At 47.3% G+C, this 26,505-nt stretch overlaps 2 protein-coding genes across 4 annotated transcripts; both read right to left on the bottom strand.

The window, feature by feature from the left end:
- Nucleotides 1-2,946: 2,946 nt before the first annotated feature.
- Nucleotides 2,947-4,520, bottom strand: vmo1b (vitelline membrane outer layer 1 homolog b). 2 transcript variants are annotated; one of them, XM_084441742.1, is made up of 4 exons: nt 4,295-4,520; nt 3,916-4,028; nt 3,280-3,583; nt 2,947-3,078 (listed from the first exon to the last, which is right to left on the bottom strand). In XM_084441742.1, exons 1-4 carry the CDS (start codon nt 4,505-4,507, stop codon nt 3,073-3,075), a joined length of 636 nt encoding a protein of 211 aa, XP_084297868.1. In that variant the 5' UTR covers nt 4,508-4,520; the 3' UTR covers nt 2,947-3,072. The 2 variants fall into 2 exon arrangements, with proteins under 2 accessions (XP_084297868.1, XP_084297869.1); XM_084441743.1 differs by having other exon boundaries at nt 2,947-3,075.
- A 3,050-nt stretch (nt 4,521-7,570) lies between these two features.
- brd2b (bromodomain containing 2b) lies at nt 7,571-26,375 on the bottom strand. 2 transcript variants are annotated; one of them, XM_084441624.1, is made up of 12 exons: nt 26,306-26,375; nt 22,477-22,795; nt 21,982-22,119; nt 21,735-21,873; nt 19,449-19,597; nt 18,264-18,797; nt 16,391-16,519; nt 15,878-16,123; nt 12,362-12,618; nt 10,584-10,903; nt 9,629-9,754; nt 7,571-9,409 (listed from the first exon to the last, which is right to left on the bottom strand). In XM_084441624.1, the coding sequence occupies exons 2-12, from the start codon at nt 22,747-22,749 to the stop codon at nt 9,279-9,281; spliced, it is 2,442 nt and encodes an 813-aa protein (XP_084297750.1). In that variant the 5' UTR covers nt 22,750-22,795; nt 26,306-26,375; the 3' UTR covers nt 7,571-9,278. The 2 variants fall into 2 exon arrangements, with proteins under 2 accessions (XP_084297750.1, XP_084297749.1); XM_084441623.1 differs by lacking the exon at nt 26,306-26,375 and adding an exon at nt 25,734-25,774.
- Between the last annotated feature and the right edge of the window lie 130 nt (nt 26,376-26,505).

Raw genomic sequence — 26,505 nt, 5'->3', positions numbered from 1 at the left:
AATGTTGCATGTATGACCCGGAAGTTGTCTTTGGCAGCGCGGGGAAATTTAAAGAAACAAATCCCTAAATAACCACGACGCAGCCTAAAACCCCAAAACAGCAATGAAAGGAAACCTTATGGTTAACTCACGGCGGGAAAGAATACAATTTCGAAAGAAACACACATTAAGACACATTAAATTCGCTTAGTACTCACCCAGTCAGCGAAGTCCTTTGTTCTCCTCTGGCTCAAGGCGGATCACCGCGAGAGCTGTTTTCCGGCGTCTCCTAGACAACCAGCTAGCCTACTGGAGAATTTTAACAGTGTAAAAAGTGTACAAAACAATACTTTACCTGGATCCATGGCGCGCGTAACAAACAATACAATCAAGAGCCGAGGCTCAACAGTAAACACATAAGACACATAAGACGAAACAAAGGCTTACGTTACAAACAAGCATGCTCGGCTGCACCAGCAACTTTGGTCCAGGCTAGACCTGACGTCTAGATCCTACCAAAATACTGTACAGCCACTTGGTCAAAGATAACGCTCGTTAGGTTTACCAAGTCACCCGGGAACAAAGGGACAAACGCTTCTACCAGAAACGCGGATTGCAAAACTCTCAATCACGCCCTGTAGCTACCATCTCGTTGGTAATCGTTCTTCAACGAACATCAACAATCACTTCGAAGCTATATCTCCGTTGAGCAAAACTCTCTCAACGGGCTCTGCGGTTTAAACTCTCCCGCGACTGGCCAAAAGGGAAGCCTGTTCTGTGCCAATTCTGTGGCGTATTTAACTCACGTTTTAACTTGTAACCGATAAACAACCTAAATTGTACATCAAACTACAGGGGAAACAAGCTTCACGAGACCAAAAATCACACTTCTTCTGAATCACACTTCTTCTGAACACTGCTCATGCCCTCGTAACGAAACAAGGACGAAGTCAAAACGACAATACGATATAAATATCTATTGCTGTTCACATCTCCTTGGATAGTTACTTACTTAATACGTAATAAAATACCCACGCTGGGGTTTCTGTTTTCAAACAATCCAGACCAACACAACTGAACCAAATCAAGGCAAATACAACTCAGAACCATAAGAGGGTTCGTTTAAACGTACCTGTGAGCCTCAAGAATCCAGTGGAAGAACTGAGGAAATAATCTCGGCGTGCGCTCTGGCGCAAGAGAGAAAATTGATTTTCCAACGCCCATATGGACCGACACGTCTGTCGATCAGTTCATCCACTGGAATCCCGAAGCAAAACGCAGGCAGTTATTCCATTCCCGTTCGCCAACTGTGATAGTATTTTAAACTTGTCTAGTCAAAAGATTTACCAAGATACGTTCAAAAGGTTGAGTCTGGTTTATTGTGGAAAACATTACGAGCGCAAGGACTTCCTGACAAACGCAACAAGGGTGGTTCAGTCAGCGAAGTGAGTTCATGGGTATTGCTGTGGCTTATATGCAATCAAAACAAAGGTACAGTGCTTCCAGGATGTGATTGGCTACTGCATTGTACATGAATGGCAGGCGTGGCCAAGAGTAAAGACATGTGAAAGGTCTGAATCAGGACGAGGAAGACGAAGGTGTGGCCCTTCTGACTTAAACAAAGAGATGAGGAAGAGCTAGGCAGAGTGTGTTTACAATTACAAAAGGGGGAGAGTTGAGGTGTTTTACATTTACAAAGGGGAGACTGAAACTAGGGTTTGCAGGGGGCTTGGGGGGAGGTGATGAATTACAAGGACAAAGGCTTAAGGTGTTTGGATGTAAATTCCTGGACATCTTGCTCACTCCCAAAGGTCCTCAAAACGAATAGACTACTCTCCTCCTTTGCAACTCTACCAGCACGGAAAAAATAGATAGGCCTATAGATTGATGTGAAGTAATTTCTCTACAGTATAGCCTATTCGTAGGCTATTTATCTACATTAAATCCACAGTCAAGCCATGGTGTCAGTGTTATTGATCTCTCCTGGTTAATAGGCCTACACTCTGCTGACCTCAGTAACTAAATAGGTGGGCCTATCTGAATTACGATGGCTTCAATTAGGCTATTACATGCCTTTTCCTCTTCAAATTTGTTTCACAATTGGCATTTGTGATTAGGCTAGTAAATGCATCCATTGACTAACCCAGACCACAAACTACCGTTGCAGTTTCTCAGGTCAAATTTGTAGAGCACATATAAAAATAACTGCATTTGACCAGAATGCTGTGAGTGCAGTAGAATTACAGTAAAGTCAGAAAACATAATAAATTTGCAAACGGGGAACATAGGGATAACCCCCCTCCAAAAAGTACACTTTGAACTCGAATATGAAGTCATCAGAGGTTTACCTGATCATATCAGAGAAATCCCATAGCCGTAGATTACAGACCAATCAGTGACCTCTATTTTAATTTGCAATGTCCACTGAAAAAAGCATTACTGCAGCATCTACTGAAAAAGCATTACTGCAGCATTTGATAAAAGTCTCAGTCATTTTCCGCACTTTGTTAGTGGATTAGCCACTCAGCAATTAATTTATACAGTTTCCTCTGAGGACCAATCACCTTCTTATCAGTCTCTGTCAGGCCTTTAGCTGTTAATTAATTAATACCTCCTCTTGTCATTTCTTAATTACCTTTGTTCCAGGAGGAGGAATGAACTTGTCAGCAGCTGCTTCTGTTCTCATGTTTGTTATGACTGCTTGCAAGTTTATTGGTTCATTGGTCTTGAAACATGTCTTCAAACATGCTGTTCCCACACTGAAGGGGCTGAGAATCATCTAGAAGGTCCTCTCAAGATGAGTGGGCAACTCACATTAGCAGCGCTCCTCTGTCGTATTTAAGCCCACAGACGAAGGCACAACATTTGTTTTATACAGTATGAATGTGTAAACAGTCTGGATGTCCGTTAGCAGAGACAAATATTAACAAGTTTAATCCAATGTAAAAAAAAAACTAAAACAAGAAATGAGCCAGGTAAATGATTTATTAGTGTTGGTTCCATCGGTATCACGGGAGATGATGGTCCACTTGTTCCTCTGTGGTCCATGTCTGCGGTTGTTGGTTGAGATGGTGGAGAGGCGTCTCCCACAGATCACTGCTGAATAAAACACCGTGGTAAAAACCACACCGGGGTCACCATGAAGGTCACAGCCAGGATTCAAATGGGCGATACTTCAATTACAGGGGGCCTCAATAGATGATGTACAAAATTAACTCTCAACATTTCTATCAACTCTGTTGATGTTCACTAACTAGTTGGGGTTATTTCAAACTGAAACGAGGGAGATGTCGGTCTCACCTTGGACTTGGAGCAGCAGTGGAAGCGCACGTCGTTCAGCGCCGAGTCATCCAGACCGTACTGATACTCCTCCATCTTGGTTTCGATGCCGCAGATTCCCCCGGCCGCGCACTGCTCGCTCCAGAGGCCGTACTCGCCCCACGGCATCCCGGCGCCCTCCAGGATGGGGTTGCTGCTGCAGCGGAACTTGATGTTGTTGGCGGCGGTGTCGTCCCCGAACATGCCCTGATGGGGCTCCACGCGCAGCTGGAAGGAGGTCAGCACGCCACGGGGGCAGTACTGAGGAGCCGTCCACTCACCGTAGCTAGGGGGCGGGGCAGGGGAGGGATGGAGAGAGAGGGAGAGACGTTATTACCCAACCAACACTTCACTGGCTGGTGAACTGTGCTAGCATCGTGAGACCATCCTGGTCCTGCAAGCTCACGTTCTGTTTCTTCTACTTCCTGAGAAACCCAAGCGCTGGGCCGCCTGGGCTGGGGAGAAGTAAGTAAGTAAGTATACTTGATTTATATGGCGCTCTTCACAGCACGGATGCAAGAGAAGCCTCTTTAAGGCCATTTTTACAACGTGCCCTCACAAAACAAAACATGGCCACCCTGAGCAGGAGAGCGAGTCTGAGAGAAAAAGCTGTCTTACTATCCGATGTGAGACTCGATGGTGTAGAGGAAGCTCCTGTCCTCGTTTTTGGCACAGATGAGGCGAATGCCGTTGAGGGCGGTGTCGTCCAGGCCGTACTGGTCAGGCTCCACCTGGGGACGGGGGACAGACATAATCAAATCAAATCAATTTTTTTTTGTATAGCGCATTTCATACACAGAGGCAACACAATGCGCTTTACAGAGAGCAATGGGAGGGTGCTAGCATAAGCTAGCATTAACCCTGGTGGAAATATACACGCACGCACAACCACACACACACACACACACACACACAAAGCATCTTAATTCTGTATTTCCTAAATGAACTGAGAGATGTTTGAAGTCTCACAGGCAGGTTGGGTGGACGGGATTCTTACCCTCAGGCTGAACCCGACCGCGAAGTACGTGTCAGGACACATCTCCGGCCAAGTCCAGTTCCCAAACTGCTCCCCGTTGGGCACGGTGAGCAGGGAGTCGTAGGGCCTGCCGCTGTACTCCGTTCCGGCGCGTTCCACGTAGGTCTTGTCGCCGGAGGAGACGTGGAAAGCCGTCGCCAGGACGACCAGGCTGATGGAGAGCAGGAGAGTCATGTTGACAGCAGCCAGGTCAGGAGATTCTCCAGAGCAGAGAAGAGCTCATCTCTTATACTCTTCCCACCGGACTGGACCCACCAGCCCTCCAGGCTTATCAGGGTTAATCATTCACAGGACTGTGGGGAAAAGAGCAGATGTCTGGGAACCTGCTGTGGAAAGTCAACCTGTCCAGTCCGGTCTGGGGTGACCCGAGCTGAGCTGGGAATTATTATTCATGCTTTTCTACCACCTCGCTTGGACTGCTGTAATTCCCTTTTCACCTGCCTCAGCGAGGCTTCCCTGGCCCGTCTACAGATGGTCCAGAACGCTGAGCTGCTGACCAGGTCCAGAAAGACCTGTCCCATCACTCCCATCCTAGCCTCCTTACACTGACTCCTCATTAGCTTTAAGATTCAGTTTAAGGTACTTAAACGTTTAGAGCTCTGCATGGTCCTGTGTACATCTGTGACCTGCTCCCCTACATCACTATCAGGTCTCTCAGGTCATCTGACCAGGGCCTGTTGGTTGTCCCCCGCTAAAGATTAAAGGTGACCGAACCTTCAAAGTCGTGGCTCCTAGGCTGTGGAACCCCCTTCCACTGGACCTACGTTCTGTGGGCTCTGTTGACTCTTTTAAAAGTCAGATAAAGACTCATCTGTTCAGACTAGCCTTTGTTTAGCCTCCTGTGTTTTAATGTTTCTTTGTCCTTGTTTTTTGTGTTATTGTGTTTTTTAACCATTGTTTTTAATTATTTGATGATTTGTGACCTCTGTGAAAGGTGCTATATAAATAAATATACTCACAGCACCTGACACCTGTGTGTCAATGACTAGGCATGGTATACCAAACATGCATATGACACGTCTAAGGATTGTGTACCTACCTGCTGTAGCAACTCTTAACATGAGGGTACAGTAGTCATTCTGGTGGGACATACATAGCACATACTCATGCATGCAGTAGTTTGTAACCTCTGGAATTTTAGGAAACCACGTCCAAATCTGATAAGGGGAAAACAAACAGTACTGTGTGCTCCCTTCCCACGATGCTACTCGCGCTCTCGCCCTAAACCTGAACGAATGTGATTAATGTGATGTGATGTCAAACTGTCATTATCACCATTATTCATTATTATGAATACATGTAATTTTTTGGGGGGATTAAATGTTTTTATAGCATTGTCATACAAATGTTTTTCTCATGCAGCGGAACAAGTATTATGAAATTAGGTGAGGTTTAGAAGAAATAATGTAGGCTAATCAGATGTTGCTGGGGGGAACACGTTGATGCTTGGCAGTCATTTCTTGTCAGTTCCAGGGGGAAACTACTCCCAGGGATGTTCCTCCAGTGAACCTGGAACATTTGAATCATTTGTTTCACGAGTACAGCTGCCCATCCTGGTTGTTCTGCGCGGTGCCCGTCGGGATCCGTGGCCGTTCTGTAACTCAATACAAATTCCTTATGAAGGCTACTGCTATGAGTTCTGATTTTCTTAAACGCACTAAATAAAGGGAATTTACTCATACATTTTATCTCACACAGAGCTGGAATCTTCTATACGACCTCAGGCGCGCTCCCACCAGTAGCCTATGTTTTAAATCCAGACTGAAAACGCTTGTTTATACCACGAGCCTTTGAACGAACGACTCACAGTGCATTGTATTTCTCTTTTATTTATTTTTGGAGCTATTTTATTAATTATATTGTTATTTTATCCTATCTTATTGTTTTTATCATGTCTAGTGAGGTGATTGTATTGTGTTGATTTAATCCCTTGTTATTTACCGTATAGTTTTTGTATTGCCTGCTTTATTACTGTGAAGCCCTTTGAATTGCATTCGCTTGTATGAAACTGCTATATAAATAAACTGAATTAGTTTTACTTGAAACAACTCCACTTCCTTAAGAGTCTACACTGAGCTAACCCTTAGCAAGGTGCAAGTTATAAAAATAGAACAACAATTTCCCCTTCCCTTTATCAATTCCTTAATCAATAAAGTATATATCCATCCATCCATCCATCTATTAATTAATAAAGCATCTATCTATACATCCATTATTAATAAAGTATCTATCCATCCATTATTAATTATCTATTCATCCATCTATTATTAATAAAGTATCTATCCATCCATCTATTAAGTATATATCTATCCATCTATTATTATTAAAGTGTCTATCCATCCATCTATTATTATTAATAAAGTATCTATCCATCCATCCATCTAATAAAGTATCTATCTATCCATCTATTATTAATTAAGTATATATCTATCCATCCATCCATTATTAATAAAGTATCTATCTATCATCCATCCATCAAGTGCTGCACCTGAACACGCCCATGTGTCTAAACGTTGTGACCTATGTATTAAACTCACCTTGGGAGCTACTTACAGTGTGCGGACATTCTGTCTGTCCTAAGATGTCCTTAAAGTCCCATGAGGTTGAGTGTTCCTGTGCTGAGTATTGACTCAGTAGTCAATACTGACCCACTGTCACCAGCAGACCTCCCTGAGTCCGATAGATACCCCTGTGTCTGCTGTGGATGTCGTAGTATTTAGTTAACACACACACACACGTACACAGACATACACCAGCCCACTTCCGGCTTTAGGCCTGGGCTATAGCAAACACACACCAGTATTTGCCATGTCTCTCCTATGATGCTTTTTTTAGGCTCTCTTACTCTGAAATGTAATTTAATGTAATGTATTGCTTTATAAATGTTCTTAGCCGGTAGACAAACATACTCCAGGAGCTTGCTCGATCGCCTTGTTGAGAGGGGTCAGGGAAGAATTTTTACAGCTCACTTATCTGGCCCCCAGGTGATTACTGTTTTTTTGCTTCTCTCTGGAATATGTAGGGGTGGGACGTATGCCCACCTCCCTTGTTCTCTGTAAAGCGCATTGTGTTGCCTCTGGGTATGAAATGCACTATACAAATAAAGCTTTGATTGATTGAGTAGTCTCTATGAAGCCACTGACGAGACCGATTACACTCGTGTTTTTATAGAAGAGGTCTGTTTTTTTTATTATACAGTTGTCAAATGAAAGGTATGTTTTTGAGGCAACAGTCCAGCCAACGAGGAGGCCAACGCCAGCGTCACATACCACAGCCAAGACTGTTGGAAAGTAGGATGGAACAGAAATGGTCTAGAACTACAAACATGGCTGCTTAGTGAACCAACCCAGTCCAACAATATCCATGACAGGACATGTCCGTAGGGAAGAAAGCATGACCAGAGGAGCCTCACACAATCGCTTCAGAACAGAGTACAAGACAGGAAAACAGACTGGTAGAAACACAGTATATTATGTACAAGTGTTTGTTCAGAGATGGTTCAGTAACTGCTTGTCTGCACATCTTTTGTCCAGCGAGTCTCAGTTCAATTAAGAACATCTGGAATGAATGTCGTCTTGAAATTATTTTTCAGCAGGATTTCTATAAGAAATCTTAACCAAAACATGTAAATAGCCTTAATACAATGTTAACACCATGTAGAGATTAACGAGGTTGAGACAGTCCGACAGCAATGTGAGCTTCTTCTATACAGTCCATGTTCCTGTTACCGCGGTAACAGCTGCTTATTACAGTGCTACATGGCAAACAACATAATGAGTAGCTTACCAACTGAAACAGAACAGTTCCTAAACATTAACACATGGGATCATAGTGTCTGTGAAGACATCAGACAGGCTCATTTATCTCATCCTGAACCAAATATGACTTCTACAGGTTGGACATGTCATGAATAACAATTAACAACATAGTCCAAGAGTTTCAAAGCCTCATGCAGTGTGTGGTGAGGTGGTGATTGATTCAAACAAGCTTTTGAAGCTTGGCTTTGAAGTTGGACCTTTTTAAGTCTTTGTTTCATCACTACACACATCCATGAATGCATGAGCTGACATCCACATGTCATGGAAAGCTGTTTGCAGACATATTTCTACTTTTCATACAATAATCTTCACGGGTCTTGAGGGGTCCGTCGGAACCAGAACTGACCAGACCAAGCATGGGGTTGGAAGAGGTCTTCTACAGTATGGTCATTTCTCAAATGACACCAGAATACCGTACAAAACCATGTCCAACTGAAAGTTTGTCTGTGAGTAGGAACGGTTCAAAAGGGGTAACATGGGTGTCTAAATAACCTAAATGGTGACTGCAGTACTACAGAATATCTCTACAGACTAGACTGAAAAACACCCTGTCCAAAATCAACATGGCCACTTGGCAGATGATGTAATGTATCAGATGGGTTTTTAGCGATGTGGCAAACCGTCCCTCTCAACCTTCCAAGAGCCCAGCAAGAGCAGAGTTCCCCTCACACTGCTGACTCTGGCGACATGCTTCCAGATCTCTGACCGTCGGTCAGCCAGGGCCCCGGTCCTGGGCTGGATTCATCTGACCAGCTGATTCAGGACAAAGCGCTTCTCTCTACCACCTCTCCCTCTTTGGGGGATCTCCATAAAATTCTTCTTTATAAAAGAAACATAGATAAATGTGTCCAGGTGTATTTACACAGGGGAGGGAGGGGAAACCAAGGCATTTAGAGTCAGTATTTCTTATTTAGTGACCTTTGCTTTCTCTTCCTCCACCCCCCGCATACAAATCCCATCATCCTGTACTCCTTTCTGTAGTCCTCTCTCGGAGTGTTGGCGCCAGGGGGTCACGGGTGCCATCTTTGTCCCAGGGGTGTGCGTTTGTCCTCGGCCACCCCGGGTCCCTGAGATCTCTGGGGGGGGGGGTGAACTCTGCTTCTCTCTGGGCGGGGGGAGGCGGGGCTTCAGCCCGAGTCTGAGTCACTGGTGTCTGAGGAGGAGGAGGAGGAGGAGGACGAGTCGGAGCTGGAGCTGCTGGCGCTGAGGCGGGAGGGCTGGTTCTGGTTCTGGGGCTCCACGCCGCTGGACTTCTCAGCTGAACCACGGCAGACGCAACATTAGCATCAGACAACTGAACGTGACACAGGACCGTGTGTGTGTGTGTGTGTGTGTGTGTGTGTGTGTGTGTGTGTGTGGCTGTGTGTGGCTGTGTGTGTGTGGCTGTGTGTGTGGCTGTGTGTGTGTGTGGCTGTGTGTGTGTGTGTGTGTGTGTGTGTGTGTGTGTGGTTGTGTGTGTGTGTCTATGTGAGCTCACCTTTAGGTGTGTGTGTTTTCCTGGCTGAGTTGAGCTGTCCACTCACGTCCTGCAGTCTCCTCTCCAGCTCACGCTTCTTCTCCAGGGCCAGTTCCTCCCTGGACCTGCCCCCACCCCCACGCTTCACTACACACTCACACAACCACACACACACCAGCACACACACACACAACCACACACACACAACCACAATCACACACAACCACACACAGCCACACACACAACCACACACACAACCACACACACAACCACACACACAATCACACACACAATCACACACAACCACACACAACCACACACACACAACCACACACACACACCAGCACACAACCACACACACAACCACACACAACCACACACACACACAACCACAGTCATACAACCACACACACACACACACACACACACACACACACACACACACACACACACACACACACACACACACACACACACAGGTATGCCATTAGCAACACACAGACCTAGACTTCCCCTCCGTGGTAAAGAGATTGTGTCCTGGCAGGGCTGCACGATTATGACAAAAGATAATAATTGCGATTATTTGCTTCAAAATTGTAATTGTGATTAATATTTCAAAGTAATAGCTTTAGCTCTGCACAGTTTGCATATGACCTGCTGGGCTTGAGCGACATCATCTTTTTCTTAACCACTCAGCGGGAACGCATGTGATTGGTCAGACAGCATAAACGCCTGTGATTCGTCCGTGTAGTCCTAGCACACTCAATTCAAAGCAAAATTATTAATCACATTAATTGCGGCCTTTTGCGATTAGTTAATCGCAGGTCATAATCGCAATTTTGATTAATTCACGATTAATTGTGCAGCCCTATGTCCTGGCTAGACCGTGTCCCTCCGTGGTAGAGAGACCGTGTCCCTCCGTGGTAGAGAGACCGTGTCCCTCCGTGGTAGAGAGACCGTGTCCTGGCTCACTCACCGTAGGGCTTGCGGGGCTTCTTCCTCAGGCAGGTGAGGACGTAGCGCTCCAGCTCGCGCAGCGTGGAGGGCTTGAGCGTCTCGAAGTCGATCTCGATCTCCTCAGGGTTGGTGTCCCGGAGCGAGGGCTCACGGGCCTGGATGATGTGCACCACGCGGCCCAGCTTCTCCCCGGGCAGCTTGTTGATGTCCAGGCTCAGCTGACGCTTCTCGTCGTAGCTCATGGGCGACGGCTCGTCCTCCTCCTCAGAGTCGTAATGGGGCTGCAGGGAGGGGGGCGGGGCCGCCAACACGGCCGGAGCATGGGACTTCCTCATCGTCCTGAGAGAGAGGGAGGGAGTGAGAGAGAGAGAGATGGAGGGAGAGGGAGGGAGGGAGGGAGAGAGAGAGGGAGTGAGAAAGAGATGGAGGGAGGGAGAGAGAGATGGAGGGAGAGAGAGGGAGAGAGAGAGAGGGAGAGGTAGTGGACAAAGTCAACTATTATCTCACAAGGAGAAATCTGTTGTACAGTCAGACATGAAACGAACAAGTAATACACATGGCAATCACTGCCAGTAAATACATAGAAATACATATAAAGTGCAGAAAAGTACAGTGGTAAATATTATGGCACTGATCTGTATTTAAATAAATAAGTGAACCAGATTGAAAACAGCCGAAGCAGAGGTGTGAAGAGGAGTTAACAGGAGGTGGGAGAGGAGAGAAGCTGGTGAGGAGGAGTTAACAGGAGGTGGGAGAGGAGAGAGGCTGGTGAGGAGGAGTTAACAGGAGGTGGGAGAGGAGAGAAGCTGGTGAGGAGGAGTTAACAGGAGGTGGGAGAGGAGAGAGGCTGGTGAGGAGGAGTTAACAGGAGGTGGGAGAGGCAAGAGGCTGGTGAGGAGGAGTTAACAGGAGGTGGGAGAGGAGAGAAGCTGGTGAGAAGGAGTTAACAGGAGGTGGGAGAGGAGAGAAGCTGGTGAGGAGGAGTTAACAGGAGGTGGGAGAGGAGAGAAGCTGGTGAGGAGGAGTTAACAGGAAGTGGGAGAGGAGAGAGGCTGGTGAGGAGGAGTTAACAGGAGGTGGGAGAGGCGAGAAGCTGGTGAGGAGGAGTTAACAGGAGGTGGGAGAGGAGAGAGGCTGGTGAGAAGGAGTTAACAGGAGGTGGGAGAGGAGAGAGGCTGGTGAGGAGGAGTTAACAGGAGGTGGGAGAGGAGAGAGGCTGGTGAGGAGGAGTTAACAGGAGGTGGGAGAGGAGAGAAGCTGGTGAGGAGGAGTTAACAGGAGGTGGGAGAGGAGAGAGGGAGAGTGAAAGGAGTGACTGATGAGAGGATTCACCAAACCCTGGGACAGAGGAGGAAAGTAGAGCAAAGAGACCAGCAGGAAGACACAGCGATGGAGGTGCAGCCTGAGACAGGTCAGTCTGTAGCCAGTCTGTGATAGACAAACAGGTCAGTCTGAGGTCAGTTTGTGATAGACAGACAGGTCAGTCTGAGGTCAGTCTGTGATAGACAGACAGGTCAGTCTGAGGTCAGTCTGTGATAGACAGACAGGTCCGTCTGTAGCCAGTCTGTGATAGACAGACAGGTCCGTCTGTAGCCAGTCTGTGATAGACAGACAGGTCAGTCTGTGATAGACAGACAGGTCCGCCTGTAGCCAGTCTGTGATAGACAGACAGGTCAGTCTGAGGTCAGTCTGTGATAGACAGACAGGTCAGTCTGAGGTCAGTCTGTGATAGACAGACAGGTCAGTCTGAGGTCAGTCTGTCACAGAGAGACGTCTGTGACTGGTGGCTTCACTCACTTGCTGTTCTTCTTCCGACCAGGGCCTCTCTTCTGGGTGGACGAGGCCCCGCCCCCTCGGCCAGACTTGCTCTTGGACACCTTGGCAGGCCTCTCTCGCTCCTCCCCTCCTCCTCCTCCACCACGCCCCCCCCGGCTGCGCTTCTCTGGCTTCCTCTTCCTCTTTTTCTCCTTCTTCTCCTTCTTCTCTCTCTTTTTCTTGGGTTTGATGATGGGACCCTGGGACAGGGCAGCCAGCTGCTCGTGCACGGCGCGGAGCTATGGAGAGCAGGAGAGGGAGGTGGGAGGAGAGCTCCTCTGGACAGAGCTACCATGACATGACTACCCAGGAGCAACGGTATGGTGCAATAGTGAGCTGTGGTATGGTGTAATAGTAAGCAGTGGTATGGTGTAATAGAAGGCTGTGGTATGGTGTAATAGTAAGCTGTGGTGTAATAGTGAGCTGTGGTACGGTGTAATAGTAGGCTGTGGTGTAATAGTGAGCTGTGGTATGGTGTAATAGTGAGCTGTGGTATGGTGTAATAGTAGGCTGTGGTATGGTGTAATAGTAGGCTGTGGTATGGTGTAATAGTGAGCTGTGGAATGGTGTAACAGTAATCTGTGGTATTGTGTAATAGTAATCTGTGGTGTGGTGTGATAATGAGCTGTGGTATGGTGTAATAGTAATCTGTGGTGTGGTGTAATAGTAAACTGTAGTATGGTGTAATAGTGAGCTGTGGTATGGTATAATAGTGAGCTGTGGTATGGTGTAATAGTAAGCTGTAGTATGGTGTAACAGTAATCTGTAGTATGTTGTAATAGTGAGCTGTAGTATGGTGTCAGAGTGAGCTGTGGTATGGTGTAATAGTGAACTGTGGTAAGGTGTAATAGTAGGCTGTGATATGGTGTAATACTTAGCTGTGTATGGTGTACTAGTAGGCTGTGGTATGGTGTAACAGTAAGCTGTGGTATGGCATAATAGTGAGCTGTGGTATGGTGTTACAGTAGGCTGTGGCATGGTGTAATAGTTAACTGGTGTAATAGTAAGCTGTGGTATGGTGTACTAGCGAGCTGTGGTGTAATCGTAGGCTGTTGTATGGTGTAATAGTAAGCTGTGGTATGGTGTAATAGAGAACTGTGGTATGGTGTAATAGTGAGCTGTGGTATGGTATAATAGTGAGCTGTGGTATGGTGTAATAGTAAGCTGTAGTATGGTGTAACAGTAATCTGTAGTATGTTGTAATAGTGAGCTGTAGTATGGTGTCAGAGTGAGCTGTGGTATGGTGTAATAGTGAACTGTGATGTGATGTAATAGTGAGCTGTGGTAAGGTGTAATAGTAGGCTGTGGTATGGTGTAATAGAAGGCTGTGATATGGTGTAATACTTAGCTGTGTATGGTGTACTAGTAGGCTGTGGTATGGTGTAACAGTAAGCTGTGGTATGGTGTAATAGAGAACTGTGGTATGGTGTAATAGTGAGCTGTGATGTGGTGTAATAATAGGCTGTGGTATGGTGTAATAATGAGCTGTGGTATGGTGTAATAGTAGGCTGTGGTATGGTGTAATAGTAGGCTGTGGTGTGGTGTAATAGTGAGCGGTGGTGTGGCGTAATAGTGAGCTGTGGTGTAATAGTGAACTGTGGCATGGTGTAATAATGAGCTGTGGTGTAATAGAGAGCTGTGGTGTGGTGTGATAGTGAGCTGTGGTATGGTGTAATAATGAGCTTTGGTATGGTGTAATAGTAGGATGTGGTATGGTATAATAGTGAGCGGTGGTGTGGTGTAATAGTGAGCTGTGGTGTGGTGTAATAGTGAGCTGTGGTGTGGTGTAATAATGAGCTGTGGTGTAATAGTAGGCTGTGGTGTGTAAAAGGAAGCTGTAGTATGGTATAAAAGTGAGCTGTGGTGTGGTGTAATAGTGAGCTGTGGTATGGTGTAATAATGAGCTTTGGTATGGTGTAATAGTAGGCTGTGGTATGGTATAAAAGTGAGCTGTGGTGTGGTGTAATAGTGAACTGTGGTATGGTGTAATAGTAAACTGTGGTGTAATAGTAAGCTGTGGTATGGTGTACTAGTGAGCTGTGGTGTAATTGTAGGCGGTTGTATGATGTAATAGTAATCTGTGGTATTGTGTAATAGTGAGCTGTGGTATGGTGTAATAGTGAGCTGTGGTGTAATAGTAGGCTGTGGTATGGTGTAATAGTGAACTGTGGTGTAATAGTAGGCTGTAGTGTGTAATAAGTAAGCTGTAGTATGGTCTAATAGTAGGCTGTGGTATGGTGTAATAGTGAGCTGTGGTGTGGTGTAATAATGAGCTGTGGTATGGTGTAATAGTAGGCTGTGGTATGGTGTAATAGTGAGCTGTGGTGTGGTGTAATAGTGAGTGGTGGTGTGGTGTAATAGTGAGTGGTGGTGTGGTGTAATAGTGAGCTGTGGTATGGTGTAATAGTGAGCTGTGGTGTAATAGTGAACTGTGGTATGGTGTACTAGTGAGCTGTGGTGTAATCATAGGCAGTTGTATGGTGTAATAGTAAACTGTGGTATGGTGTAATAGTGAGCTGTGGTGTGGTGTAATAGTAGGATGTGGTATGGTGTAATAGTGAGCTGTGGTGTAATAGCCGGCTGTGGTGTGTAATAGTATGCTGTAGTATGGTGTAATAGTGAGCTGTGGTGTGGTGTAATAGTGAGCTGTGGTATAGTGTAATTAAAAGTAGGCTGCGTGGTATAATAGTAAGCTGTGGTATGGTGTACTAGTGAGCTGTAGTGTAATAGTAGGCTGTTTTATGGTGTAATAGTAAGCTGTGGTGTAATAGTAAGCTGTGGTATGGTCTAATAGTAGGCTATGGTATGGTGTAATAGGCTGTGGTTTCATAGTGAACTTTGGTATGGTGTAATAGTAATCTGGGTGTGGTGTAATATTAAACTGTAGTATGGTGTAATAGTGAGCTGTGGTATGGTGTAATAGTGAGCTCTGGTGTGGTGTAATATTAACCTCTAGTATGGTGTAATAGTGAGCTGTGGTATGGTGTAATAGTGAGCTGTAGTATGGTGTAACAGTAATCTGTAGTATGGTGCAATAGTGAGCTGTAGTATGGTGTCAGAGTGAGCTGTGGTATGGTGTAATAGTGAACTGTGATGTGGTGTAATGGTGAGCTGTGGTGTAATAGTGAGCTGTGGTGTGGTGTAATAGTGAGCTGTGGTATGGTGTAATAGTGAGCTCTGGTAAGGTGTAATAGTGAGCTGTGGTATGGTGTAATAGTGAACTGTGGTGTGGTGTAATAGTGAGCTGTGGTATGGTGTAATAGTGAGCTGTGGTATGGTGTGATAGAAGGCTGTGGTATGGTGTAATAGTAAGCTGTGGTCGGTGTAATAGCATGTGTGTGTGCGTGTGCGTGTGTACCTGTGTATGTTTGTACCCCTGTGTATGTGTGTACCTGTGTGCGTGTGTGTACCCCTCTGTGTGTGTGTGTGTGTGTGTGTGTGTGTACCTGTGTATGTTTTTACCCCTGTGTATGTATCTTTGTGTGAGTGTGCACATACCTGTGTGCACACCTGGTCCTGTAGCTGGGCCAGGCGCTGGGCACGCTCCTCCTCACTGTCTGAGCTGGGACTGCTCTCACTCTCCTCACTCTCACTGCTGGGCTCGCTCTGCGAGGAGGAGGAGGAGGACGAGGAGGAAGAGGAGGAGGACGAGGAGGAGGAGGAGGGGCGGGCGCCCAGGGCACTGGCCTGGCGCTCCTTCAGGGGCTCGTCGGGCATCTTGGCGAAGTGGAACTCAAACACGTCCTAGAAACAGACAACACAGACACGGGTTACCCGGATACTACACACACACACACACACAGAGAGAGAGAGAGAGAGAGGGAGAGAGGGAGAGAGAGAGGGAGAGAGAGAGGGAGAGAGAGAGGGAGAGAGAGAGAGGGAGAGAGAGAGGGAGGGAGAGAGAGGGGGGGAGAGAGAGAGAGAGAGAGAGAGAGGGAGGGGGTTGTTGGGGGGCAGGTGTTGGGGGTGGGGGGCGGACGTTGGGGGTGGGGGGCGGGCGTTGGCGCTCACCTGCAGCTTGCGGGCCATGCCCACCACATCGTGGTCAGGAGGGTTGTACTTGTAGCAGTTGGAGAACATGAGGCGGACGTCGCCGGCGAACTGCTGAGAGTCCCGGTACTCCCGACAGTCCATCTTCCTCTGAGGAAGAGCCACAAACAAACCTCAAACCTCAGACCTCAGACAAAACAGCCACTACTCCGCATCATCAGCATCATCTTAAAGGTGCAGTGTGGGATTTTTGGCAGCATCTAGTGGCGAGGTTGCAGATTGCAACCAACAATACAATTGCGTGGTGCAACAGGGCGGCCTCCATGGAAGGACCCGCTCTCTATGGAGACAGAAAGGGCTCATTCTAAGGTTACGAACAAATTATGATTCTTATTTCCTGGGATAATACGGCAATTGAAACATACGTCAGGGCTCTAAGCTAAGATTTTTCACTAGGAGCACATGTGCTCCTAAATGAAAAAATTTAGGAGCACATGAAGAAATTTAGGAGCGCAACGGAAATTTTGAAATAACAGAACACACACATTAGGCCTACTGCCAACAACAATAACCTGCTCACCATAGGAGCTCTCATCCTCTCCTACTATACTATTCCCACACACTTCATCAGGTGCATTGGTCCTAATGAAGACTATACTATTCCCATACACTTCATCATGTGCATTGGTCCTATTGAAGACTATAGCCTACTATTCCCACACAGTTCATCAAGTACATTGGTCCTAATGAAGACTATACTATTCCCACACACTTCATCATGTGCATTGGTTCTAACGAAGACTATACTATCCCCACACACTGCATCATGTTCATTGGTTCTAATGAAGATTATGGCCCAATCCCAAAGCCCCCTCTTAGCCCTAGCCCTTGGCCCTAACCCCTACATTTTGCGCGTTCACGCGTAGGGTAGTGTCCCATTCCTTTTAGCTTCTAGGGCTAGGGAGCATATCGAGGGCTAGTGGACGTTCAAACAGTCCTCCAAAACGAGGGTTTTCAGATGCTGACTTGAAACCGAGGGGTATATGAAAATTCACACAATGCTTTGCGAACTTAGGCAGGGATATGAAACATAGCTGCTGGTGCCTTGAAAAAACGTGGGAAGAAAGCCCAATATCTTCGCAAATAATCATTCAAAAATTGTAAAATCCGTGGAAAAGCTTAGTTTAATGTAGATGCAAAGGAACATTTATTGGATCGTCATGACACGCATTTAAGGAAAACGCTTTTTACGATGTTGGCATTTCATTGCGTTTTGATGTGGATCCAGTAAGTTTCGACTCTCCCCAGGCCTCACCGAATTCTTCTCTCTTCTTGGTTCCACTTTGCCTGGCAAAAAACGATTGAATGGGATTCATTTTGTTAACGTTACTGGCAGGGGCATTCGGCGCCTGCACAGTCGTTTTTGAGTAAGGGCAGCTGAGCTGTCATCACGAGAGTTCTGCGTGTTGCAGGTTGCAGTCGTGGGACTTGTAATATAAAATAAAATTTTAAAAAAAAGTTGTGGGACTTGTAGTTTTGTATACGGGTGCGCGAAACTTTGACTAGTTTGATACAATTTGCATGGATTTATTTTAGGCAAAAAATGTGAGTGAAATAGTTTAAAACAGTACTCGCACAGTGTGCTCCTAAATTATTTTTTCTGATCGCACAAAACTATTTTTAGTCGCAAATGCGAGTAAAATAGTTGCACCTTAGAGCCCTGTACGTATAAATATTATATTTTATTTCTGCCAGGTCTACACAAAATTCTGCCCCAAACATCTACACACTGCACCTTTAACATGGTACAGCTCAAATAAAGATTCATCTGCCGAAAGTGAACCTGGATGGATGTTTTGGTGTGTTACAGAGCAAGTGAATAACCGTTCCTCACCTTGATGGTGCTGAGGTCCATGGGGTACTTGATGATGTCGTGGTAGTCGTGCAGGCCCAGGGCCGAGGCGTCCACGGGCTTGTAGAAGGGCCAGGCATAGGCGGCATGCTTCTTGGACAGCAGGTCCTTCAGCACGCCGTTACAGTAGCGCAGCTGCTGACTCAGCTTCCCGCGCCGCGCCGGCTGCGGCTGCGCCGAGTCCGGCAGGTCCTTCCTGGGGGGCTTGATGGGACGTCCGCTGCCCCGCCGCCGGCCCGGCGCCTTCCCGCCTCCGGAGGACATCATGGGCTGAAGCAGGACGGGCCCCCCCGGGCCCCCGGAGCCGCGGACCAGCCCCAGGCCCGGGGGGGGCTCCAGGCCCAGGCCCCCCAGGGAGGAGAGGGAGAGAGAGGAGGAGGGGTCGTGGACCTGGCCGCCGTGGCCGCCCTTCCCCAGACCCACCATGCGGGCGCCGCTGGCCAGGGCCACGCCCACGGGCAGCAGGCCCACCGTGGACGGGGTGGTGGTGTCCGCCTTGCGCTTCACACCCTTCTTCTGCACACACACACGGAGAGAGAAAGACACACACAGGGAGAGGGAGAGAGAGAGAAACACACACAGACACGGAGAGACACACACACACACAACACACACACACAGAGGGAGACACACACACAGAGGGAGAGGGAGAGAGAGAGAAACACACACAGACACGGAGAGACACACACACACACAACACACACACACAGAGGGAGACACACACACAGAGGGAGAGAGACACAGACACACACACAGAGGGGGGGGGAGACACACACACATGAAGAGACAGACACACACACACACACAGAGGGAGACACACACAGAGACAGACACACACACACACACACACACAGAGGTAGACACACACACACACACACAGAGGGAGACACACACACACACACAGAGGGAGACACACATACAACGAGGGAGACACACACACACACAGAGGGCGGGAGAGAGAGAGACAGACACACAGAGACAGACAGAGAGAGAGACAGACAGAGAGAGAGAGAGAGAAATGAGAATGTGCAGCCATGAATGAAGAGGTGATAACTGTATAATGTTACTGCAGGCAGGCCAGCGGCTAGCAGCAGTGTGCAGCTCATCCTGTGTGTGTGTGTGTGTGTGTCAGTGTGTGATGTGTGTGTGTGTGTGCGCATTGCGTACCTTGGCGGTGGGCTGTGTGGGGGGCATGGCCAGCATGGCGGGGGGGGGCAGGGTCTGGGGGGAGGTGGAGAGCGAGGAGTCGGCCGTGTCGGAGGAGGAGGGCGAGTACACGGACTGGGACACGGCAGGGACCTGCTGGGCCCTCAGCGCTGGGGGGACAAGAACACCTCATTACTATACAATAAATAATACACTTTATTTATACAGCACCTTTCTAGTGCTTTACAAACAATCATCAGTTCACCAAAACACAGGATAAAACACAAACAGTGGAAAATATGAGTAAAGTAATAAAAAAATGAAACTCAGCACAGGGAAGGTAGCATAAAAAGATAAAATAAAATAATAAAACAATTACAGCAACAACAAGAACACATGGATTATTACTCCCCCTGGGGAACTTGGCCTCTGCATGAGACCTATCCTAATCAAATCAAACTTTATTTGTATAGCGCATTTCATCCACAGAGGCAACACAATGCACTTTACAGAGAGCAATGGGAGGGTGGGCATGGGTCCCACCCCTACATATTCCAGAGGGAAGCAAGAAATACAGGTTCACCCGGGGGCCAGAAAAGTGAGCTGTAAAAATTCTTCCCTGACCCCTCTCAACGAAACGATCGAGCAAGTTACTGGAAAATGTTTGTCTATTGGCTAAGAACATTTACAAAGCAGTAAACATGGGCTAGATACTTCATAAGCTATTCACATAGTTCTGTTAGTGTTTCCTGTTGAATTGATCTCTTGGTGTGGTGGTGCCAAGCTCAAGACCGCCAAAATAGGGAGGATTTCTATACCAAAGTGATGAAAATAACAAAATCGTGAAACATACTAAAAAGTATACTGAAACATCATGTTTACATGAAATATGCTCTTTAATTTTGAGTTAAGTGTTTTATTTAATAAAAAATCATGTTTGATGCCCATTGATGCTTAACTGCATGCTCATACAGTCTAAATCATCAGACTGTCTTTCTAATCTCTCAACTTCACTCTCCTGTCCCCTTCCTTCTCCTCTCTCTTCTCCTGCTCTCCTCTCAACAACCTCTATCCTCTCCTCTCTCACCTGTCCATCCACTCTGTGCTGGTCCTGTCTTCTCCTACCACAATCACTGCCTTTTTTACATACCATACATAAATAATAGGCTAGATTAGGCTACACTCAACTGATATTTCGTTGCATTTGCTGTTGCTTTGACTGGCACTTGTTAGGTGGCTGGAGGAACATTAACGTCGTTAAACCTTCAGTTCAGCCAGCCAAAAAGAAGGTCGCTCAATTAATCAGTCAGTGAGTCAGTCAGTCAGGGCAGCTCTGATTCGCATGTTGTACTCGTGCTTGTGGTGTGGGCCGTCTCATTGACAATGCTTGCTGACTGACAGCAGCGCGTAAGCTACGTAGATGGAGGCTCCACTTCAGCTTAAACATAGGCTAGGCTACTGGGTGCATGTGTAGCTCCACGTCAGGATTCTACACTGTATTTTTACGTTACATATTTATCACACTTCAACTATATATTTTACTTGTCCGATCAGACAACTGCATGAGGCACTTGCCTGAACAGAGTTTACTGGTCCGGGGGAAATAATAGGCTAGACTACCTGACTGCTCTCAACATCATTCTACTTTCTGTTCCTCTTCATTGTCGGATGTCCATCTGGAAAATGTAGACTTTAGGCTTTTGGATCCGCCAGTTATCATCAGAGAAGGATAAGACCAAATAGGCCAGAGGGGCAGGAGCTGTCGGCACTTCTGACTGGAACGTTCTCTAGCTCTCCGCTGTATACGAGTCCACTTATTAATTACAAACATAAATATATTTTAAACTGTTATGTACCCTAGTGAGGAGTAGGCTAGGTACCGGCACATTTGGTCCAATTCAAACACTGGTTAATCACTAGCCTACGTTATTTTGTAATGGGCTTGCTGAAGAAAACATCGCTTCACACACCAAGTCTTTTGAGTTGACCACAGAAAGCAGCATTCACAGAGCGCCAAGCCCAAGCTATTGTTGAAAATAAAAATGCGGGCAAGACATTATCATGGTTTTGAAAGCGCATTTAGGCAGAATTGAATATTTAGAAAGTTTAAGATTTTTAATTAAAGACTTTAATAAGTAATAGTATAAAGCCTAATTGTTATTATTTTTTGTATCAAATGTATGGTGTGGCGGCAAGGATTTTGCCGTGGCGCCATGTCACGGCAAAACCTTACCAGCGGAAACATTGGTTCTGTCGTCCTCCTCCTCCTCCTCCTCCTTCCTCCTCCTCCTCCTCCTGGTCACTCACCGCTGGCCTTGCGGCCCTTCCCAGCCCTGCCCCGGTGTGCCGGAGGGGGCAACTCCATCTCCTCCTGGGGCATCTGGGCCACCTTCTGCAGGAACACCTTCTCCAGGGACTGGGCCATCAGCACGATGTCGTCTGTGGGCTGAGAGAACACGGTGAGGAGGGTCCAGAGTACCTGCCTGCCCTGAGAGGCACCTGTGACCTGAGAGGCGCTGGGATGCTGAAGCTGGCGGTGGTGTGTGTTTCCCACCTTGTTGTAGATGTAGCAGTTGGTGAACATGGTGTTGAAGTCCTGCATGCACTCGCTGGCGCTGCGGTAGTAGCTGTTCTCCAGGCGCTTCTTGATGGTGCCCATGTCCATGGGTTGCTTGATGATCTTGTGATAGTCCTGGTTGAGAGGAGCAGAGATGATACCAGATATAAACGCTCTGTAGAAGATGCTGTTAAAAGCAGATACACACACTCCATGGGTTTACATATTCAAATATTCAGAAAGGTCTCCGAAACAGAAACGTTTATTGCCATGTAGTTTTACAACATACTGGGAATTTGTTTTGGTCAATAGTGCATAACATCGACACCATTGGACAAGGTGCAGAGACAAGATGGGACTGTCTCCCCCAAACAAAGCAACACACAGTAACAGCCCACAATGAATAAAGCCATCTTTGCAAACGAAACAACTCTTAAGTTAGTTCCATATGAAGGAGCCCCAGGGTGCAGAGGAGCAGGACGCCAGGCTCACCGGCAGGCTGAGGCGGAAGGCGTCCACGGGCTCGTGGAAGGGCCAGGCGAACTGGTGCCTCCACAGGAACTTGAGCAGAGCCTTCTGGAGGAACTGCAGCTGGTTGGTCATGCGTCCCTGGCGCCCAGGGTCCCTGACCGGGGGCTGGGGCGGGGCGGGGGGTCCGGTGCCTGGGGCGGGGGTGTGGGGCAGGGAGGGGCTCTCGAAGCCCTCGTACAGCAGCGACGGCTTGCGGATGCGCTTGCCCGGGCCCGAGGCTGCGCCCTGCTCCATCCCGACCACGCCTCCGCCAGACAGCCCCACCACGCCCAGAGAGCTGCTGCACACGGGGGAGGGGGAGGAGGAGCAGGGCAGAGGAGGCCACAGGTGAGGAGGTGCAGGATGGTAGGGAGGAGCAGGGCAAAGGAGGCCAGGGGTGAGGAGGTGCAGGATGGTAGGGAGGAGCAGGGCAGAGGAGACCACGGGTGAGGCGGTGCAGGATGGTAGGGAGGAGGAGGTGGAATGAGAGAGGGTATGGTCAGTGAGCATTTACGTCAAAAGACTTACACTGGCTCCATGACCTTTATGCGACTATATCTACAGCTGTGTGTGTGTGTGTGTGTGTGTGTGTGTGTGTGTGTGTGTGTGTGTGTGTGTGTGTGTGCCTTTTTGTCCATTGTAGCATCGGGCAAGGTACGCATCAAGACGATGTCGAGGGTTGGTTGGAGGAACCACCACTGAACTAGCAAACTGAGACCAGTCCTCCAATCACAACACCCCACTGTCCCACTGAACTAGCAAACTGAGACCAGTCCTCCAATCACAACACCCCACTGTCCCACTGAACTAGCAAACTGAGACCAGTCCTCCAATCACAACACCCCACTGTCCCACTGAACTAGCAAACTGAGACCAGTCCTCCAATCACAACACCCCACTGTCCCACTGAACTAGCAAACTGAGACCAGTCCTCCAATCACAACACCCCACTGTCCCATTGAACTAGCAAACTGAGACCAGTCCTCCAATCACAACACCCCACTGTCCCACTGAACTAGCAAACTGAGACCAGTCCTCCAATCACAACACCCCACTGTCCCACTGAACTAGCAAACTGAGACCAGTCCTCCAATCACAACACCCCACTGTCACACTGAACTAGCAAACTGAGACCAGTCCTCCAATCTCAACACCCCACTGTCCCACTGAACTAGCAAACTGAGACCAGTCCTCCAATCACAACACCCCACTGTCCCACTGAACTAGCAAACTGAGACCAGTCCTCCAATCTCAACACCCCACTGTCCCACTGAACTAGCAAACTGATACCAGTCCTCCAATCACAACACCCCACTGTCCCACTGAACTAGCAAACTGATACCAGTCCTCCAATCTCAACACCCCACTGTCCCACTGAACTAGCAAACTGATACCAGTCCTCCAATCTCAACACCCCACTGTCCCACTGAACTAGCAAACTGAGACCAGTCCTCCAATCACAACACCCCACTGTCACACTGAACTAGCAAACTGATACCAGTCCTCCAATCTCAACACAGGCCCATCTGTCCCACTGCTGCCGCAGCAACCAGAATTCTATCAGTACGCTGCCACTTTTGGCACTGCCATGGCAACCCAGGGCTTCTGGGTAAAACAGTCGCTGGACTGAGAGGTTCCCTGGGCGGAGTTTAGCAGATGGGCGATGCTCAGCAACATAACCAGCTATCGCCTCAGTTCCATCTGTTCTTCAGAGGTGATGCTATTAAATGCTTAGGAGATGTTCCGCAAAAACACAGATGTAGCAAAAAGAACACTTTAGAGTTACACTGAGTAGATGTTACTGTCCGAGCCTCAGGAAAGCCAGGTCTAAAATGACTCGGATCTCACACCAACTTCCTTGGCCGCTTGGCTCCTCCTTCTATTTCACAGCAGGTAGTATGTAGTCCTCCCCGGGGGTTCCTGGCACGCACCTGACCCACTAACCCACACGTGGCGGTGAAGATCCTGAGCAGTTCAGTCTCACCTCGATTTAGCATACAAACAAACACCGCTGTGTATGGATGGACATGAGCCTTTAAAGACGACAATACGGCAGACAGGATCAGGAGTATCTTGACACAGGCAGATGTAATCGTATTACTAGCTAGCCTACATAATTATAAATAAATAAAAACAATTGGTGAAGCTAAATACTTTGATGAACCTACTAAGATAGTAGAATACAAACATAATGCACGTCACGTAGTTAGAAGTAACATTGGACCAAACAGGTGTTACTAAATCTGCACGCCTTTCAAGTAGGCTAATCATTCGTGTTGATAGACAATTGCCCCCTCATTTGATTGTTGCAGACAACAGCTATCACCGCCCCGCCTGCCCGCACCGTGTTTGTAAACAGATACACTAACGTTGGATACATGTTAACAAACCTAGGGAGCTAGCATGACGTTACTCTCCACCCTAACTAGTGGAAATCGTTCATTGAAAATAGCTAGATAAATTGTGTCTAGCTAGCTAAATCAAGAAATTCTGGAACAAAAGTTCAAAACCATGGACCACCATAACGTTAGACAATCGTGCTTTTAATGGATTTCAATGGGAGCTAGCTTAGCCAGATAGCTACTATGAAGCAAGCCAGCTGTACTAGTCTAGCCACAACAATAACGATATTGTCACTGCTAACTTGGCTGCAAGCTTGCGGGGTAGCTCGTTATGCTGCAAGCTTGCATCACTCGTTAGTTAGCTAATGAAAACGTAAACTTGGACTGTGGACGACAGTATAAGCTGACAAGATAACTGCTATCATTAGTTGCCCAGTTAGCAAGACAGTGGCATGAAAATGGCGGTGGGGCTCTGGGCTGCTGCAGTGCCGCTCAATGAATGAAGCGGTTCACTGACCTGCTAAATGTACTATGCTGCTAGGTTAGCTATTAGCTAGCAGGCGGTTATACAGTTTGTTTTGTTTAGGCAACCTTAGCTGACAGTAAAGTTCGCAAGTGACCACTGAAAACAATAGGTCTACTAGGCTAGCTGCTAATGTACTCATCACAACTGTTCCACACCCGGACTGTGTTGACATTGATCACATAGCAACACCACGGGCTGCTGCTCGCATTCTCTGCTAGTATTCTCCGCTAGCAACAAGATAATGAGCAAGGTAAAGTTAGCTAGCACTAACGTTAGGTACGATGTTTACTCCCGAGTGTTTTACATTGCAAACCTGACAAATCGGTTCCTAAAAGGGCCTAGAAGAGCGATGTTTTGAATAGTTTAGCTACCTGTCAAGTGGCGGGTTAATGGGCGTTTCCATCAGGATGGATCCGGAGTTTTAGTTTGATCCAATATTTCCAGTGTTTCTGTTGACGTTTACAGAGAGACTGGGCAGCAGCGGTGAAATGGCGCCTAGCAGCTTCCGGCGGGAGGTTTATAAACCCAGCACGTGGCACTTCTCCTGGAATCCCGAGTTCTCATTGGCTATGTACAATATCTGCTAACACGTGACCACATGCGTTTCTGGAACATCCTGTACTTTAGCTAAGAGCACACATCCATGGAGCACACAAACTAGCTCGCCTCGATGACAAAAGTCATTGTTATGTGTCGTTTTAAATGTATATAACTACATGCATGTATATGAACTGGCATCAAACTACTGTCATACTTTTCTAGGTTGGTCACAATAGCGACAACAGCTCGAATAAACGCCTTCGTATTAAAGTTGTAGCTAACGTTAGCTAGCTAGTGAAGTCACGACTAACCGGCAAGTGTCCTGCATGCTGTAAGGTTAGGCTACTTCATCATTTGTAAAACGTTCAAGTGCAATTAATATAACTTTTGGTTCTGGGCTTACCTTTTGCTTTTACCAGCGTTCTACTCCACCTTCAGTAGCAGCCGTCATGTGACTGCACCTTGGAGTTGACTGGTGCCCACTGGTGGCTCAGGAAGGTTATCAATAACACTCGCACACTGGTGGATCATTAACACTCACACACTGGTGGATCATTAACACTCATACACTGGTGGATCACTAACACTCACACACTGGAGGCT

The sequence above is a fragment of the Borostomias antarcticus genome (assembly GCF_949987555.1).
Source record: "Borostomias antarcticus genome assembly, chromosome: 8".
Classification (NCBI taxonomy): domain Eukaryota; kingdom Metazoa; phylum Chordata; class Actinopteri; order Stomiiformes; family Stomiidae; genus Borostomias; species Borostomias antarcticus.
Note: the sequence above shows the minus strand (reverse complement) of the source record. Positions and strands in the feature narration are given on the sequence as shown.